Here is a 19,364-nt window from a genome sequence, read left to right as displayed (position 1 = left end):
AAGATCCCACATGCTGTGGAGCAACTAAGCCTATGTGCCAGAACTATTGAGCCTGCACCCTACAGTCTGGGAGCTGCAACTCCTGAGCCTATGCACTGCAGCTACGGAAGCCTGAGTGTGCTAGAGCCTGTGCTCTGCAACCAAAGAAGCCACCCCTATAAGAAGCCCATGCACCGCAACTAGAGAGCAGCCCCCACTCACCCCAACTAGAGAAAAAGCCCAAGCAGCAACAAAGATCCAACACAGCCCAAAATAAGTAAATACTGGGGTGTTTTTTTTTTTTTGAAAAAAGAACTCAGAAAAAGAAAAGTAATCCAATTTTTGCTTTTCTTTACAGACACTCTGGAAAATGGATCTAATAAGGGTGACAGGTGAGTGGTATGGTTTTATTTGCCATCCGTGCTTTTCAGTGATGATCTTTTCTACGTACGCCGCTGTGAGTTTGATCATTTTCTTTCTGTTATGCTTAAATCCAGTGTAGCTACTAGAAAGGGACCCAGCAAGGATGACACGTACTGGAAGGAGATCAACGCAGCCATGGCCTTAACCAATCTCGCGCAGGGAAAGGACAAGCCGCAGGGGACCACCAGCTGCATCATCCAGAAGTCGTCCCACATTGCGGAAGTGAAGACAGTCAAAGTGCCCTTGGTTCCACAGTTTTAAGAGTTTGTCACTTTTCAGATGGATGGCTGTTCTTCGCATCAGTGTTTTTTCATAAACCGTCATCCTAAGAGCTGGAACAGGAGTGACGATGACTCCCTCTCAAACCTCTTCTTATTTTCAATCATCCTAAATGTATCATTTAGTTGCTTCTATAAAAGACATATAAATTATAAGACTCCACTTTAATCGAAAATATTAACTTATTTTATGTTACTCCAAGTATGCGTAAAATGTCTGTGTTGCCATTACAGTAAGTGCCTTGCTTCTTGAAAATAAGTTACAACGTGGGCACAGCAAAGCAGCAGTGCCTCAAAACGACAGCACCGCAACGCTTACTAAACTGTGAGCTTTCTCCTGGATGGACCCGCCACCAGTGCCAGGACTGAAACCAAAACTGCTGAACACCTTGAAATGTGTTCACTAGTTCACATGTTAAAGCTTGGAAATCTCTTCAGCCCAAATGAAATGTTCCTTGGAAAAAAAAAAAATCTGCAATATTTAAAATTTTTCAATGTGCTTTGCAGAGTGACAGTGAGAATTTAATGCATGTATCCTGCCTGGATATCTGGTAGGTTACAAACTTCCAAAAGGAAAGGCTTGGGAATCACATAATATATACATTCAAGGAAAATGGCAATAAATGTGATCAGAAAAATACGTCTTTAAGCACTGCTGGAAAACACCATGATGCTCTTTAGAATTGATTTGGATTTTTTTCTCAAGTTTTACCGAAGTTTTCAAAAACTTCATTATCTAAGTAACTCAAAATTTTCCCGTGTAAAACTCAGTTTATAATTTAGTTTTAAAACATAATCCCATTGGCATTAGAGTTCAGTGTTTTTTGTGATGGAAACTGTTTTTCATATGGAGTAGCTCTTTTTCATATGGAAAAACCTCTTATTTGGTTCATTTCAAATCACAATTGCTGATGGGCAACTTACACTGCATTGAGAACAAGGCAATAAAGGAAATGGGTCTCTGTGGGTATACATATACACACAGCATTGATTTTTAAATTTAAAACATATGAAAAACAAACATTGAACTGTCTCTGAATTTTGCCAAGTAGGACATTAAGATGAAATCATGCATTAAAATAAAGTACATTTTGTTTCTAAATTAGGCTATCATTGAATGAGAATAATCAATATCAAGAAAGAAGATCTTTTTCAGTCAAACGTTAGTATTCTCATCAGCTTGGGGAGGCTTGAAGTTTGAATAAACAGAAGAGACGCCAAATATAACAGAGTATTTGTGCTCAGAGAAGTAAAAGGGCTTTGACTCTTTTATGGTGGGATGTTTTTTCTGGGTATGTAATCTATTTTATAATTTTTTTTAAAAAAACTGGAAAGCGTTTTTGTGAGTGTGAATGACAGCCAACTGTGCAGCCGCATGGTGACATTTTTCTTTATTTTGCAAAATGCATTTAAAACCAAAGGCTGCTCTAGTTGATATATGGACAGTATCAGTCTTGATATAAATTGTAGGACACTTTTTCATGTAACATAACATTTGGGGGTTGGGTTTATTTAGTGTAATGAAAATAATTTGATATAAAAATATTTTGTATATATATATATTTTTACTTTGTTTTCTAAGTTGCTGTTTGCAGTAAGAGTAAGTACAAAGCAAGATATGTAAGTTATGACTGTATGATCAGATGAAGTATGAGTTCTTTTGGTTTATAAGATCCTTAAATAGTTATAGATCCATGATAAAAACTTTGGAATCTTTATAAAACAATTTTGCCAAAATGTGATCAAGTCAGTGAAAACTAAGGACAAGTACTTCACTCTTTTTCATACTATTATAAGTTATTCTGGTATTAAATATTTTAATAAAATTGTTTTTGTTTTTACATATTTCAGTTAGATAAATGGATGCTGGTTGCTTTTTTATTTAAATTAGTCATAATTGATTTTTACCACCTTTTCAAAAAGAATCAGCAAATTTGTTCTGTGTTATAAACTATGGATGACAAGTCAATAAGGACAGCTCTTGACATGATTTTTTGTTTTTAAACACCAAAGCTTGGAGTCTGGTCTATAAATACATCAAGACAATTTTATAATTAGCACATCCTAGGCAGTATCTCCAGTTGCAATTACTTTTACTGTTTTTTTTTTTTCTTTTGCTGCCTTAATATTTTCTGGAAATTAAAGTCCCGCCCCCAGTCCTTTAAAAAAAAAAAAAAAAAATCTTCAACAATGCTGAGTCAGCAGCTGAGACCCTAACTCATAATTTATGTTGTAGAGAAATAGAATTACCTCTATTCTTTGTTTTGCCATATGTAATCATTTTAATAAAATTAATAACTGCCAGGAGTTCTTGACAGATTTAAAATAAAAGTTAATTTCTAGATCTCTCAATGATCATATGAATGTTGTTTTCCTTTGAGAGCTGACCAGGTGGAGAGAGAAGCAGAACAGAAGGGTCCATTATGTGCCATAATTCTCCTAAGGTTGGTCAGGGATGTGATGTGGGAGCTTCACATTTGGATCAGGATTGAATTTCATCACCTGAGACCACCTGAGATCACCACCAACCCACCTTTTAAGAGCTGAGGAAAAGAATGTATGATGCTCACTGTTAAAATACAGAACTTTAAAATGAACGTTTTCATTAAATACCTTCCTCCAGTAGCTAACACAATATACATTATTACTGCATGCTGTGAGTTAGAGAGAACCTTGGCTTTGAGGCTACACGGATCTGTGCCTGCATCCCAGCTCTGCCACCCACTACTGACAGGTCCAGACCCAGTCCCTCTCTGCTTCAATTTCTTCATCTGCAAAGTGAGAGCAATGAATTATACCCTATAGAGTGTGCTGCAAAGTTTAAAGATAATATATGATATACAAAGCGCCTGCCACAATAGGTGCCTGTGTGCTGAGTCGCTTCAGTCGTGTCCAACTCTTGGCGACCCGATGGGTCTGAGCCCACCAGGCTCCTCTGTCCATGGGATTCTCTAGGCAAGAATACTGGAGTAGGTTGCCATGCCCTCCTCCATGGGGTCTTCCCAACCCAGGGACTGAACCCAGGTCTCATGCCTCCTTCATTAGCAGGCGAGTTCTTCCCAACCACCACCACCTGGGAAGCCCCCTACCACATTGTTTGGCAGTTAATAGGTGCTCAATAAATGGAAGGTATTATCGTATAATTTTAATTCCTCTCTATAGAGCTTATATGCAAGGAAGTAGAAATATAAATGGAATAAGATATATAGATAGTTTAATAAAGAACCTTGGGAAAGGAAATCTCTCTGACATGGAAGATTGCATGAAATGGTTAAAGTAGGTATCAAAATCAGGCCTTCAAGAAAGATCATTTTATTATCATCACTTTGAACTTCCTGCAGAAAAGCTTAAAGTAGAACCAAGGTAGGAAGAAAGATGTGCCCATAGAAAACGCAGCATGTGCTATGGCTTCTTTAATTCCATCAACAAGAATTGCTTTCCCCTCTGTTTGTCCTGCTTGATCCTGTTCAAGACGACTAAGAACTCAAACTGCTGTCTGTACTCTCTGCTCACTCCAAGTAGCGATGTTTAACAAACAGTGGCAACAGCCATGGTCTGCTTTTAAACTCATCCAGCTCAAAGGCATAACATCAGGCAAATAAACACAGAGAATAAGAGCAAGCTGCCCAGACGCTTCTGTCTGCACCACTTAGGTCAGATGTCTTGGAAGGCAGTGTGGGGTGGTGGTAAGAATCTGGGCTGCCACAGCCTGGCTTCGCCTTTTCACTCCTCAGTGTCTTTTGGGAATAAGCATAAGCATTCTGTACCCAGTGTTTACATCTATAAAATCTGATCTATGAAATCTACCTACCCCAAAGGTCTGTTATAAGGATTGAGTAAGACAGTGGATAAAAAAGTGCTTTGCAAACTGCATGGTACTGTACAAACGTTAATGATTATTAATGTGTTCCAGATGACTCCGAAAGGCCTAATATCCCATAATTTTTGGCAGAATAAATTGTGGTTTCCATGAAGCATATAGGAACCCTAGATTTTGAAAAGACTTGTTATGATCCACCATCTTTGGGCCTTTTTGAGCACAAAGTATCTTTTGGTCCTATATTTGTTAGTGACAGTCACGATCCAAATTAGGTCACTGATTGTCACACTGCAGGGACAGAGTCCTGACTTCACCAATTCCTAGCTTTGAGACCCATCCTAGAAATAGACTGAAAATTTGGTTTGGGAGGTGTGTGCATTGGCCATAGTAAGGTGAGAAAAATGGATTTCTGAGTTAGGAAAGACAAGCTGATGTGTTCTTACATCTTCACACAAATGCCTCAAGGGAAATTCATCCCATATAAAGATTATCTCAATAAGTATTCTGAAACAAATTTCAGCTCAAATTTCCAGTTTCTGGAAATTCACTCTGCAGTGAGCCTGATTCATGACTTTTAAACAAAATTTTTAATTCGTATTTTAAAACATCGTAGATGTAACTTATGCTAGTTGTAGAGACATGTAAGCTGTACAGAGGGACATAAGCATAAAAGCCCCACACCCTATCCCATGTCCCAAAGATAAGCATGGTTCAAAACCGTCTTGTGTGTGCTTCCAGAAACTTGATGTACGTGTACTTTTCCATCTTGTACTCTTTGTACTTGTACTTCTTCATCTTGTACTTCTTACTATTCATATATTCCTACCACTTTGCAAAATTTTTTCCACTCCATCCTATGTGTATACGTAGTGCATGGGCACATGCTCAGTCGCTTCAGCTGTGTCCAGCTCTTTGTGACCCCATGGACTGTAGCCCTCCAGGCTCCTCTGTCCATGAGATTCTCCAGGCAAGAATACTGGAGTAGGTTGCCATTTCCTCCTCCAGTGGATCTTCCTGACCGAAGGATTGAACCTATGTGTCCTGCATTAGTAAGTGGATTCTTTAGCACTGAGCCACCTAGGAAGCCCTCAGCCACTTATACATCTGTTGAATAGATAACTAGATATGGAATTAATGTCAAACAATAGGTACGTTAAATTTTTGATGTTCGTTGCCAAATTACCATTTTAAAGTTCTACCATCTTACACTTCTAACAATAGGGCATGAATGTCCGTTTTCCTCTTCTTGGTCAAAACATTGAATATTACTACGCTTTTCAATACTTGAAAATGTCATAAGTAAAAATTATATCATTGTTTTAACGATGAGAGACATTATGCATAAGCTTATTGGCCATTAGTATTTCTATTCGGTGAACCGCCTACCTGTCTGTTTTCCCTTTCTTTCTTTCTTTCTCTTTCTTTTGTCTGTTTGTTAGTGATGTGTATGAGCTCTTTGTGTATTTAAAACTTCATTACCATAACAGGAAGAGATGGCTGAACATCATCATCAATGCAAGGAACATGAACTTGGGCAAACTCTGGGAGATGGGATGGACAGGGGGGCCTGAGATGCTGCTCTCCATGGGGTCGCAAAGAGTTGGACATGACTGGGCGACTAAACAACAACAACAACCTTGTCTATAATATAGGTTGCAAATATTTCCCCAGTTTTTAATATATTTTTACTTCCCTTATAATGTTGAAAGGGCTTCCCTCGTGGCTCAGATGGTAAAGCATCTGCCTACAGTGCGGGAGACCCGGGTTCTCCCATGGATGGAGGAGCCTGGTAGGCTATAGTCCATAGGGTTGCAAAGAGTCAGACACAACTGAGTGACTTCACTTTCACTTTATAATATTAAACAAATTTAGAACCTTAAACATCACATGTGCATACACCTACAGTGTGTAAGCAGGAACTACATGTATTTGGTCCTCATAGATGCAATTCAGCTCTAGAGCCAGACTGTTGAGGTTCAAGTTCTATCTCTTCTGCTTAGTAGCTCTACAATCTTAGACAAGACACTCAACCTCAGCTTCCTCATCTGTAAAATATGAATCATAATGATACCTACTTCCTAGCATTGTGAGGGTTAAATTTGTTATATATACAAGGGCACTTAGTACCTGGTACATAGTTAGTGCCTAGATTATAAAAGATTCATCTAATTTTTACGCTATTTGTTTTTTGGTTTATTTTTGTAGGTTGAATCTTACATCTATTGGCAATTTATTTTGGCACTCAAAATGAACTAGGCACTTCTAACAATTAAATACTTATATGTATATCTAATGAACTATGTATAAAATCTATATGAGGAAAACCATGAAACTCTGATGAACAAAACCAAAGATCAAAGAAGTAAAAAATTTGTTCCATGTTAATGATTGGAAAGACTCAATATTGTCAAGGTGTCAGTTCTTCCCAATTTGATCTATAGATTCAATACAATCCCCAGGAAAATCCCACCAAGTTCTGTTGTGGATATTGATAAATTGATTCTAAAGTTTATATATAGAAGCAAAAAGACTCAGAATAGCCAACACAGCATTGAATAAGAATTTAGTGGGAGGATTGACACTACCTGACCTCAAGACTTGCTATCCAGTCATCAAGGCAGTGTAGTGTTGCTGAAAGTAGACAAATTCAACAGAGCAACAAAATAGAGAGCCAGGAAATAGACTCACACAAATACAGTCAACTGATATTTGACAAAGTAGCAAAGGCAATGTAGTGGAGGAAAAACAGTCTTTTCAACAATTTGTGCTGGAACAACTGGACATCCACATGCAAAGGAAAGAAAAAGAATCTAGACAGAACTTTCATGCATTCAGCAAAATTAATTCTAAATGGATCACTGATCTAAATGTGAAATGCAAAACTATAAAACTCCTAGAAGATAACATAAGAGAAAACCTTGACGACCTTGCGTATGGTAATGGCTTTTTAGATACATCAACAAAGACATGATACATAAAAAAAAAAATTGCTAAACTGTACTTCATTAAAATTTAAAACTTCTGAAAGACAATGCCAAGAGAATGAGAAGACCAAGCCACAGACTTGGAGAAAATATTTGCAAACAACACATGTGATAAAAGACTCTTGTCCAAAGAACACAGAGAACTCTTTAAGTTCAATAAGAAAACAACAGATTTAAAAATAGGCTAAATATCTTAACAGACACCTCACCAAAGAAGATATACAGATGGCAAATGAACATAAGAAAATATGCTTCACATCATATGTAATTAAAACCACAATGAGATACCACTACACACCTATCAGAATGGCCAAAACCAGAACAGTGACATCACCAAATGTTGGTGTGTGTGTGGAGCAACAGGAACTCTCATCCATAGCTGGTGGGAATGCAAAATGGTGCAGCCACTCTTGAAGACACTTTGGTGGTTCCTTATAAAACGAAACATATTCTTACCATATGAATCAGTTATTGTGGTCCTTGGCATCTATCCAAAGGGGTTGAAACCTTGTCCACACAAAAACCTGCACATGGATGGTTATAGCAGTATTATTTACAATCACCCAAACTTGGAAGCAACCAAGAGGATTTTTAGTAACTGGATAGATAAATATCGGGCTTCCTGGTAGCTCAGTTGGTAAAGAATCTGCCTGCAATGCAGATTGAACTGGAAGAGACCCCGGTTCAATTCCAGGGTTGGGAAGTTCCCCTGGATAAGGGATAGGCTACCCACTCCAGTATTCTTGGGCTTCCCTGGTGGCTCAGATGGTAAAGAATCCACCTGCAATGTGGGAGATGTGGGTTTGATCCCTGGGTTGGGCCCTGGAGGAGGGCATGGTACCCACTCCAGTATTCTTGCCTGGGGAATCTCCATGGACAGAGGAGCCTGGTGGGCTACAGTTCATGGGGTCACAAAGAGTCAGACGTGACTGAACGACTAAGCACACAGATAAATATCATGTGGTACAGACAATGGAATATGGTTCAGCACTGAAAAGAAATGAACTATCAAGCCATGAAAAGACCTGGGAGGAAATTTAAATGCATATCACTAAGTGAAAGAAGTCAATCTGAAATGGCAATATACTGTATTATTCCTACTGTATGACATTCTGCAAACGGCAAAACTATGGAGATAGGAAAAAAGATTAGAGGTTGCCATGGGTTGGGAGACAAGGAAGAATGAACAGGCAGGGCACAGATGAAGTTGTAGGGCATTGAATATACTCTGCAAGTTGTTGCTGTGCTATGCTCAGTCGTGTCCGACTCTGCGGGCCCATGGACTGTAGCCCACCAGCCTCTTCTGTCCATGGGATTTCCCAAGTAAGAACACTGGCGTGGGTTGCCATTTCCTTTTCCAGTCTAGTCCATTTCTTCATAGGAGACAATAAGTCTTGAAATTATGAAACTAAATGCTCCATGGGATTTACCTCTTTTCTTGTGACCTGCTTAAGACCCAAGCCCTGGTCTTCCAAAGTAAGAGATTACTCATTGGCTATTTTAGGATTTTGTTTCACTCACTTTTAGGCAATCTATATCTTGCTTGAGATGTAGAGAGGTCTAGGCATTAGTTCTTACATCACCCCTCAGTATGATCCCCATGTCTCTGTACACATCACACAGTCTTCATGTTCCCCGGTCGTGTCGAAGCCAAGTTTCATCAAAGATGAAGCTTTGCTCTCTGTTTTTCTTCTTGTTGGAACTTGTGGGAAACCCTGGCAAAGGGAGTCAAGTAAATATAACTTTGTTCTGTGATCTTCTAACAGAGGTCTCAGGGGGGATTACAGTCTCAGTATTTTTCTTTATTGTAGTCTTAAAAATTCTGGTTCTGATATTTTGTTTTTACTTTCTTTTTTGTACCTTTGCTAGATTTGCAGAACTCTCCAGCACTAACCCTTCTTTCTGCCTGATAGTATCATGTTACCTAGAAATGACTTCTTCCTTCAAACAGCCTGAGTCTTGCCTTGTGTGTCACCGACCCCCTGAGGTCAATAATGAATGGAGTGGCCATGAAGAAGTGATAACCTCTATTTCCTGTTCACTTTCTCACAGGCGGTTAAGCTTTAAACGTGTGCTGTAAAATCTCTTCAACCAACAAGCCCAACCATTTATCACTATAGTCTTAACTACCTCTGCTTTTTTGGATATCTTAACTCCCCAAAGGACTGTCAATTTAACCATAACTACCTAACAACTGCCAAGCCTCACTTTATGAGCTGCTGTTGAGAGTTTAGCTATTTAAGGCTGATTTTTAAAAATTTTTATTGGCACCTCATGGCGTTTGCTTGATTTACTGTGTTGTAAATAACCACAAATTAGGAACATTTCTTTAAGATGTAGGCAAAGATTAAAATGGATACCGAATTGTCTTTCCTGCATGTTTATTGACTCCTTGCCGGGTCACTCTTCCAAGTCTGACCAGTTCTAAAAGGTCATATGTGGTCAGTCTTGATGAAGACCTCTTTGGGTTCCTAAGGCAGAACTCTTTTCTTCCTTAGCCTGATCTGTAAGCAGCTGCTACTCCACCAGCCTTGGTGTCTTTTCTTAAAGCAAAGCCTTTGATGACATACGTGACTTCACACATCTTATCGAGGACCTTGTGTTCTTGCAAAGATATCCAAAGTGGGGGAAATGCAACGGTTAAAAAAAAAGAGAGAGACTTTGAACATTCAGTTCAGTTCAGTCACTCAGTCATGTCTGACTCTTTGCGACCCCATGAACCACAGCACGCCAGGCCTCCCTATCCATCACCAACTGCCAGAGTCTACCCAAACCCATGTCCATTGAGTTGGTGATGCCATCCAACCATCTCATCCTCTGTCGTCCCCTTCTCCTCCGGCCCTCAATCTTTCCCAGCATCAGGGTCTTCTCAGATGAGTCAGCTCTTCACATCAGGTGGCCAAAGTATTGAAGTTTCAGCTTCAGCATCAGTCCTCCCAATGAACACCCAGGACTGATCTCCTTTAGGATGGACTGGTTGGTTCTCCTTGCAGTCCAAGGGACTCTCAAGAGTCTTCTCCAACACCACAGTTCAAAAGCATCAATTCTTTGGCACTCAGCTTTCTTCACTGTCCAACTCTCACATCCATACATGACTACTGGAAAAACCATAGCTTTGACTAGATGGACCTTTGTTGACAAAGTAATGTCTCTGCTTTTTAATATGCTGTCTAGGTTGGTCATAACTTTTCTTCCAAGGAGTAAGCGTCTTTTAATTTCATGGCTGCAATCACCATCAGCAGTGATTTTGGAGCCCCCCAAAATAAAGTCCGTCACTGTTTCCACTATTTCCCCATCTATTTGCCATGAAGTGATGGGACCAGATGCCATGATCTTAGTTTTCTGAATATTAAGCTTTAAACCAACTTTTTCGCTCTCCTCTTTCACTTTCATCAAGAGGCTCTTTAGTTCTTCTTCATTTTCTGCCATAAGGGTGGGGTCATCTGCATATCTGAGGTTATTGATATTTCTCCCGGCAATCTTGATTCCAGCTTGTGCTTCCTCCAGCCTGGCATTTCTCATGATGTACTCTGAATAGAAGTTAAATAAGCAGGGTGACAATATACAGCCTTGATGTTTAGCCACAAAAAGGAGTGAAATTTCTGACACATGGTACAACATGGATGAACTTTGAAGACACTGAGTAACATAAGCCAAACACTAAAGGACAAATGTTGTATGGCTACCCTTGAGATATCTAGAATAAGTGAATTCATAGGCACAGAAAGTGGATTTTATAGATTAACCAGCAAGCTCCAGGAGTTGGTGATGGACAGGGAAGCCTGGCATGCTGCAGTCTATGGGGTTGAAAAGAGTCTGACACGACTGAGCAACTGAACTGAACTGAGGGGTTGCAGAGGGAGGGGGCAATGGGGATTTACTGCTTCTTTGGGGGGCAATGAAGTTTTGGAAATAGATAGTTGTGATAGATGTACAACAACTTAACTGTGCATTTTAAAATGCTTTCCATGGTTTGTAAAAACATTTACCTAAAACTGAAATGTTAGGATGTCATTTCAGGACTTCCACTTCCTCTACCCTTTCTGAGGGAACCATGAGGGTCCTGCCCGGGACCCTTTCTCCTCACTCAGAAAGGCCCTTGGACTACATCTTAGTGGCTCTCTCACCATCACCCTCCCCACCCTCTCCATTCCTGGTTCTCCCTCCTAGAGGGGCCCCACTTGACTCCTCTCTCCCACCTTTGCCCACCGCAAAGTCCCTCTGCTCACCTCTGAAGCTGAGTGACACTCCCTGCAGTGCCCCCTCCCTCTGCAGTCCCTCCCGGCCCCGGCCATGGGAAAGTGGCTGTGACAATTCCAACCAGCTGAGATTTAATAAAACACACTTCCCCAGTTCCGTGCTGGCTCTGAGACCTCTGGGCAGAGACCACCGTGGCTCCTGTCCCTCTGCAGCCCCTCGGGAGAGACAGGAGGGCATTTGGAGCAGTCATTTCCTGAGTTTTTGGCCGTTTTTGGCTATGAAGAACAGTAACTTCGGCCCTGCCGGCCGCTTGGGAACCAGGCCACGCTGGGGCCTGTGTTCCAGATCACCAAGTAGGCTGGTGACCATTTGTCTTCTGCCCCCAGGCTTAATCCTTCAGGTCAGGGGGGCCAGTTTGCTGTGGTTTTACTGCCAGAAGTGAGAGGCAGGTCCAGGCCATGGATGGGCAGGGCCTCAAGAGCAGCTGTGGGGCACAGACCAACCAAGACAGAGAAAGCCCTGGACAGTGCTCAAAGGAGAAGTCTTCTCTTCTTTCTAAACCACGGTTGAGGCAGGGGCAACTGCTGCAGCAGAAGCCCAGGCCAGGGGTCAGCTCTGTCAGAGCAGGAAAAACAGGAAGCTGTCTCACCACAGCAGCGACAGGACAGAGGTCGGCCGGGTGGGAGCCCTGTGCAGAAGCCATGGCACACAACTAGGGGGGCGGGGGGAGGGAATCCTTATTAATTCAAGAAATGAGTCATTGAGTGAACAGAGGTTTAGTGAATTGGCTTTCGGGTAACAGGAGTGTCTAGCCCAGCGATACCCCCTTAGAACCAATGCTGGTTCTTATAAGTTGATTTTCAGATTTCTCAAAAAGTTCGAATGTGTCACATAACCACAGCAGGAGAGAAGTAGTATGCCAGAAACATTGATTAAATAGTAAAGTTCTTGTACTCAGTTGTGACAAAGAGGTTCCAGGGAACTCAGGAAGGGGAGTTTTATTGCATATATCTGCTTAAATTAGCTAAGAATCATCAGAGGAACTTTCGCATGAGCAGGTGGAGGTGGTAAGAAGTGGCAGAGCTTCTGAGGCAGCATGGCCGCCAGAGCCACAAATGTGCAGGAGCATAAAGGGGGCTGCCTATTAGCCTAAGAAAAACATCATTAGGAAGGAAATCTGCTACTGAGAGCTCCACCGTCGTATATCATGCACCCCCAAAGCCAAATACATTGGAAAGTTTTGTTTATCCACTGTCTGGAATTTTCCATACTTTTTGCCATTGGCCAATGGAGAAACAGCCTCAGCTTCAAGCTGGCTCATTAAGACCTTTCAGAAAGGAGCCAGTGGATTTTAGCATTTCACCCCAGAGGGAAGGTTCCTGATCACGTTAAACCAGAGTGGAGCTGACTGCTTCCTGTGCTGTTCGCTCAGATCAAAGCCCAACAAACGGCACTAAAGAACCTGGGATTACATTTCACTCCCTTTTCCACCACTGTTGTCCCCAAACAGCCTACACAGGCTTGCTGTTTCTCTGCCTGGACCCCATGCTTCTGTTTTATGTTCTCACTTCTCTTTAGTTGTTTGCCCATCCCCCTCCCCCCTTCCCTCCTTTTTCCTTTGTGTTTCTGTCTCAGAGTTGAAGTCGGTGCTCTGATGATCAAAGCAAACAGAACACACACAATACACAAAACCCCAGCAGCTCAAGTGTGAGACCTTCTTTCTGAAAACTCTGCCTTACTGTCTTTGGGGACCTCGAAGAATGAAAATGACAGGATTGTTGTTGTGTTTTAATACAGTTTTACTGTTGAATCCACAAGGGTTGGATTGCACCCCCGTTGGTGGGTGGAGTCTCACTGGAAAGATGGAGAGATTCCTGGGCCAACTTCTTTGGGAAAGAAGCTTGAGCCTCAGGAAGGAAACGAACCCAGAGCACGAACCCGGTTAGGTGTAAAAGAGGGTTTGGCTTTTCTTGGTCTGGACATCACAGGGTCTGAGATCCAGGGGATGCTCCTAAATGGTGGTTGTTAAATGTGGCATTTTCAAACTGACTCCTAGGAAAGAAAGTCGAAAAGCAAGGCTGGATGTGACATTCTGGGTCCCCTGCGTGGCTGTGACCTTGGGCCACAACTCTACTTCACAAAGCAAGCAGACTGCCTCCCCTTTCAGTGTTTTCTACGTTTATTTCCCTTTGGTAATCCCCATCCATGACCAGAGGATTCTTAGGGAGTCAAGGAAAGAATCTCATTGCTTATGTTTAGGTCTGAGTGTCTTAAGGATTCAGGGAATCCCTGAGGTTGCGTGACCCTATGGATAACTCTCTGTGGCAGGGACAGACTCAGGGTATCTCCCCAAAATGGGAGTCCTCTGCTGATACTAACTTAATTTATTACAGAAGTTAGGATTTCTTTTGCCTTCTCCTTCCAGTTCACTTAATGATCTCCTTTCTTTCCCAAATATTTCCAGCCAGCTACTAACTTTTGCTCAATAGAGTAAACTCTTAAGAAATGATGTCTTATTCTAGCCAGCAACCATGCCCCCAGAGATTCTGCAATTAGGGTATTCCGCCACTAGGTGGAGTAGTGCTGTAACTTTTCCTGGAAACCAGTAGCTTTAAAACCCTGGTCCTGACCAGCTATGTCAAAATGGACTGAGATCTTTTTATTTAAAAAAAAAAAAAATCCAGATTCTCAGGCCCTGTCCCAGATCCACTCAATAACATCTCTGAGAACAGGATTCATGACTTTCTGTTTAACTGTTCTCAGGTGAAATCAGATTCACAATTGGTTTTTAGAATTCCTGGTACAAACTGTGAAACATAAAAAATAGAATCCAACATTTTTTTTTAATTTCACCAAAGGTCCCTCTGATTTATAATACATTTCCATTTTGCATTTACCAAAATATATTAATACAACTTGTTGCTAAGTCTACAAAGTTAGCTTTTAAAACTATTTTCTCAGAATATTTTTTCTTCCTTTTCTCTTAATTTTGACGAATATTTTAAGCTGTCAGGGTGTGTTAAGTTGCTTCAGTCGTGTCCCACTCTTTGTGACCCTATGGACCATAGCCTGTCAGGCTCCTCTGTCCATAGGATTCTCCAGGCAAGAATACTGGAGTGGGTTGTCATGCCCTCTTCTAGGGGATCTTCCAGACCCAGGGATCAAACCCACAAACCTTCCTTCTGCATTGGCAAGTGGGTTCTTTATCACTAGCACCACCTAGGAAGCCCCATCTTCCACATTAACAACTTGATATTCCAAGAAGGGAATTCGGATCTTTCCATTCATCTTGTATCTCATAGCGTTCTTCCTTATCCCATTTCGCTTTTTCAGAAAATCTCAGCTTGATGACCTATTTCGGTCCTATTTTCATAGATTCCACATTTTCTTAAATTTTGAGTCTTGGCTACTTTTTTCCGCAATAAATCTTTTATAAAATTAGGTTCCCTCTACCCTTTGGACTACTGTGTTTTTCTTCTTACTAGAGAATTTCTTCCTAAGCCCAGTGTGAGTCAGAATTCAATCAGGAAAACATAAACATCCTGGATATTTCAAACAGGCAAGTTATAGAGGGAGAATCGGCAGGTGGTGACACAGAAGGTGCGAGGTCAGACAGGAACGCTGAGGTGCTGCCCAGGGCGGAGGATAAGAGTGGAGGTGCTGGTGGAGGATGGAGCAGGCTGCCTGGGGAAGCCGGCGCCTCGGCCACCTGACCTTTGAGGGGGGTACGGGGGACTGGGAGTGGGGGGTGGTGGTGCTGGCACAGGCAGGAGAGAGGAGCCAGTGTGGTGGGAGCCTGAGCCCCTACCAGGGGCCTCAGCCTGCCTCCTCCCTCCTCCCACCCGCCACCTCTCATCAGCATCTCCAGGGACCAAGATAGCCCTGGAGGCAGAGCAGCGGATCCTGGAGCTCGGCTTCCCGGTTCCTGCCTCCCGGTTTCCTTTCTCCTCTTCTGAACAATGAGGGTTCTATATGGAGCCAGTGTTTGTGCCAAAAAGATTCCTCTCGGAAGGCGCCTTGCTTCCTATGCTGGCCGCTCACCTAGGGGGATGAGCAGAGGACTGACCCTCCAGGCAGAGGCTCCGGGGGCCTCGGTGAAGCCACACCCACCCCACCATCACCCACCCCCCACCCCCATTCCTAGGACCTTGCCCGGAGTCTCCTCCCCTCCGAGGTCTGCAGCTTTTCCTCCTCCAGCTCAGCCTCCCAGGGGCCGCAGCCCTGGACTTGGACAACCTCTTCCCGCTTAGCCTCTGCCTGATGCTGTGGCCAGAGAAACCTGAGGATGTGTGGGCCCCCAGACCATCCGCCCTGCCCTGGCCTGGCTCCTGCGGGAGAGAGCACGTTGACAGAAACCCTCAGCCCAGCTGCAGAGACATCCCTCTCCCCCTGCGTCTTTCTGGACACCGGCCCTGGGCTTGGGGGCCAAAAAAGACTCCTGCCGGGGCTCCCCTTCTCTGTTTGGGTCATCTCTCCTCCCCCTTGGACTCAGAGGATCTTCATGGACTTCATGATCCTCTCTGTGTACTTCCTGAAAGACCCTTGTGGAAAATCTGCTTTAACTATGTTTCTGGAGCACAGTCATTGCACACAAATCATAAGAATGCTTGTTGATGTAGATAATTTTGAGGTTCCAGCTAACAATATACCATTCCTTTATAAACTGCAATGTCTGACACAAGTGGCAAATAATAACTGAAGATTCTCTGTCTCTGCTTGGACATGATTCCATACTGTGACCACGACCGTTTGTATTAGAGTGTGCCTTGTGGTGACCTAGTCAAAGTTCTGCAGGTCAGGAGATGTGTCTAGAGTCAGAAGAGCGACTTGAAGCACATTGGAAGGACCAGCAGAAGCATCAGCTGCACGCACAGGAGTCCTTCATGGAGCTGCTGGGCTCTTCAGAAGCTCTGTCTCACAGTGACCAAGCTGGACAGGCAAGTCTGTCTCCCTGAGCAAACACAGCCAAGTCAGGAACTGCCAAACTTGGTCTCTATCAAAAACGTCCCCAGAGAGCCTGAAACTCATTTCGAGCTGTTTCAGGGAGAACACGTTCGAGGAACACGACTGGCCCCAGACGGCACCTTTAAAATAACAACGTTCCATTAGCTGTGAACACTAAGGAAAACATTTCTCCCAAATGTTTTTAACCAACCTCCAACAGAGCGTCGCCTTATGCAGCCGCCCTGGCTGAAACACTGCTTTCGTTCTATGAGGAGCTGTAGGGCCTCCTGCAGACTCACAGGGCATGGCCCTCTGCAGCTGTTTTAGGAGCAAAACTGAGTGGGAATTCTCCACGCCATTTGTAATATTCTTTGGCTCTGTTTCATAGAAACGTGTACCAGAATGAAAACAATGGTAAGACGAATATAGGTTTGCTATTGAAATGCCAGTCTTTCTTCAAAAACATAATTATTAGCACTTACTAGATACAGGCACTGTTATAGGTGCTGGCAATATGAAGGTAAGATTTCTCATGAAATCTGTTCTCATGACACTCACATTCCAATGTGGAGAGAAAGATAGTAAACAAGAAAACATACACACAAATGAAATAATTCCAGCTTGTGCTGGATTATGTGAAGGACTGCATCAGGTATAGAAGAGTGTGAGGAGTTGGGTGGGACTACACTTAACAGAGTAGTCAGCAATGTTTAGTCTAAGCATTGCACTGAGTAGAGTATTTAATGATGTGAAAATTAAATAAAATTCAGAATTTAGCACCCATAAAGTTTTACTGGCACATAGCCATGTTTATATATTGTCTATTGCTAACTTGTGTTCTGGGGCTTCCCTGGTGGCTCAGTAGTAAAGAATCCACCTGCCAATGCAGGAGATGTGGCTTCAATCCCTGGTTCTGGAAGATCTCCTGGAGAAAGAAATGGCAACCCACTCCAGCATTCTTGCCTGGGAAATCCCGTGACAGAGGAATCTGGTGGACTACACTCCATGGGGTCACAAAAAAGTCAGACACGACTTCTTGACTAAACAACAACTTGTGCTATAACACCAAAGTTGAATCATTACAATAGAGTCAGTATGCCCTGCAATGCCATTTTCACTTTATTTTATTTTTACATTTTTACATTTGCCTTGTGCTTCTTTACAAAAATAGTTTTCTAATGTAGTCTAGATTTAAGGAAATAAAAAGGAAATGTAAGGAATGCAGATGTGCTCAGTCGTGTTTGAGTCTTTGCTGCCCCTTGGGTTGTAGCCCTCCAGGTTCTTGTGTCCAGGGAATTTTCCAGGCAAGAATACTGGAGTGGGCAGCCATTTCCTGCTCCAGGGGGTTTTCCCAACCCAGTGATCAAACCTGCGTCTATTGTATCTCCTACATTGGCAAGCAGATTTTTTACCACTAGTGCCACCTGGGAAGCCCAAAGAATCAGTTCAGTTCAGTTGAGCAGTCATGTCCGACTCTGTGACCCAATGGACTGCAGCACACCAGGCTTCCCTGTCCATCACCAACTCCCAGAACTTACTCAAACTCATGTCCTTCGAGTCAGTGATGCCATCCAACCATCTCATCCTCTGTCATCCCCTTCTCCTCCTGCCTTCACTCTTTCTCAGCATCAGAGTCTTTTCAAATGAGTCAGTTCCTCCCATCAGGTGGCCAAAGTAATTGGAGTTTCAGCTTCAGCATCAGTCCTTCCAATGAATATTCAGGACTGATTTCCTTTAGGATGGACTGGTTGGATCTCCTTGCTGTCCAAGGGACTCTCAAGAGTACTCAATACCACAGTTCAATAATTCTCCAATACCACAGTTCAGAAGCATCAATTCTTCAGCACTCAGCTTTCTTTATACTCCAACTCTCACATCCACCCATGAGTACTTGGAAAAACCATAGCTTTGACTGGACAGACCTTTGTTGGCAAAGTAATGTCTCTGCTTTTTAATATGCTGTCTAGGTTGGTCGTAACTTTTCTTCCAAGGAGTAAGCATCTTTTAATTTCATGGCTGCAGTCAACATCTGCAGTGAGTTTGGAGACCAAGAAAATAAAGTCCGTCACTGTTTCCATTGTTTCCCTATCTATTTGCCATGAAGTGATGGGACCGGATGCCATGATCTTAGTTTTCTGAATGTTGAGCTTTAAGCCAACTTTTTCACTCTCTTCTTTTGCTTTCCTCAAGAGGCTCTTTAGTTCTTCTTCACTTTCTGCCAAAAGGGTGGTGTCATCTGCATATCTGAGGTTATTGATGCCCAAAGAATGCAAATACTTAATTGTTAAAATTGAGAGTGTTGTGACTTTTAGTGTTAGGATTAGCACAAACATTGGGAAAATATTCTCCTAGTATTCAAAAACTATTGTATAGTTCAACAAAGAAATTTTTCACATCCTTACCAAACAAGTAAAGATTTGGCATGCTTCCATGTTGCTTCACTTTTTTCTTAATCAAAATATACAAAATTATCAACTGACATTCATGATATGAGTGATTCCTTTGCTGAATCAGACAGTAATCAAGCATTATTCCTAGCCTGATTTTATTGACACTGTTTCTGGAAATAGTATAAAAATAGAGTGGAGGACTGACATCAGGGAAGATAGTAGGGTAAGAATCTCCAGAAATCCATTTCCCTACCTTCACAACGATTGTCCTGTGAGGATCTGTCTGATGTATCTATTTTGCAACTCTTGAGTATATTCAAAAGCTTGCAGCTTCCAGGGGAAGTCT

The 19,364-nt window shown here is 42.3% G+C and overlaps 1 protein-coding gene across 6 annotated transcripts in view; it reads left to right on the top strand.

Moving 5' to 3' along the window:
- MKX (mohawk homeobox) overlaps positions 1 to 1,318 on the top strand; it is a 70,769-nt gene extending 69,451 nt beyond the window's left edge. For 2 of the 6 annotated variants that reach the window (XR_014074098.1, XR_014074099.1), the window contains exons 7-8: positions 338 to 371; positions 477 to 833. Coding sequence is in view for 4 of the 6 variants with exons in the window: in XM_081560903.1 (XP_081417029.1) it covers positions 338 to 371; positions 477 to 663 (221 nt within the window). In the remaining 2 variants the exon portion in view is untranslated. Of the gene's footprint in view, positions 1 to 337; positions 372 to 476 lie in introns of all 6 variants that reach the window. The other 4 variants (XM_081560903.1, XM_081560904.1, XM_081560908.1 and 1 more) reach the window with 2 other exon arrangements.
- The last annotated feature ends 18,046 nt before the right edge of the window (positions 1,319 to 19,364 follow it).

This window comes from Giraffa tippelskirchi, chromosome 13 (assembly GCF_054371585.1).
Source record: "Giraffa tippelskirchi isolate mGirTip1 chromosome 13, T2T-mGirTip1v1.2.pri, whole genome shotgun sequence".
Classification (NCBI taxonomy): Eukaryota; Metazoa; Chordata; class Mammalia; order Artiodactyla; family Giraffidae; genus Giraffa; species Giraffa tippelskirchi.
Note: the sequence above shows the minus strand (reverse complement) of the source record. Positions and strands in the feature narration are given on the sequence as shown.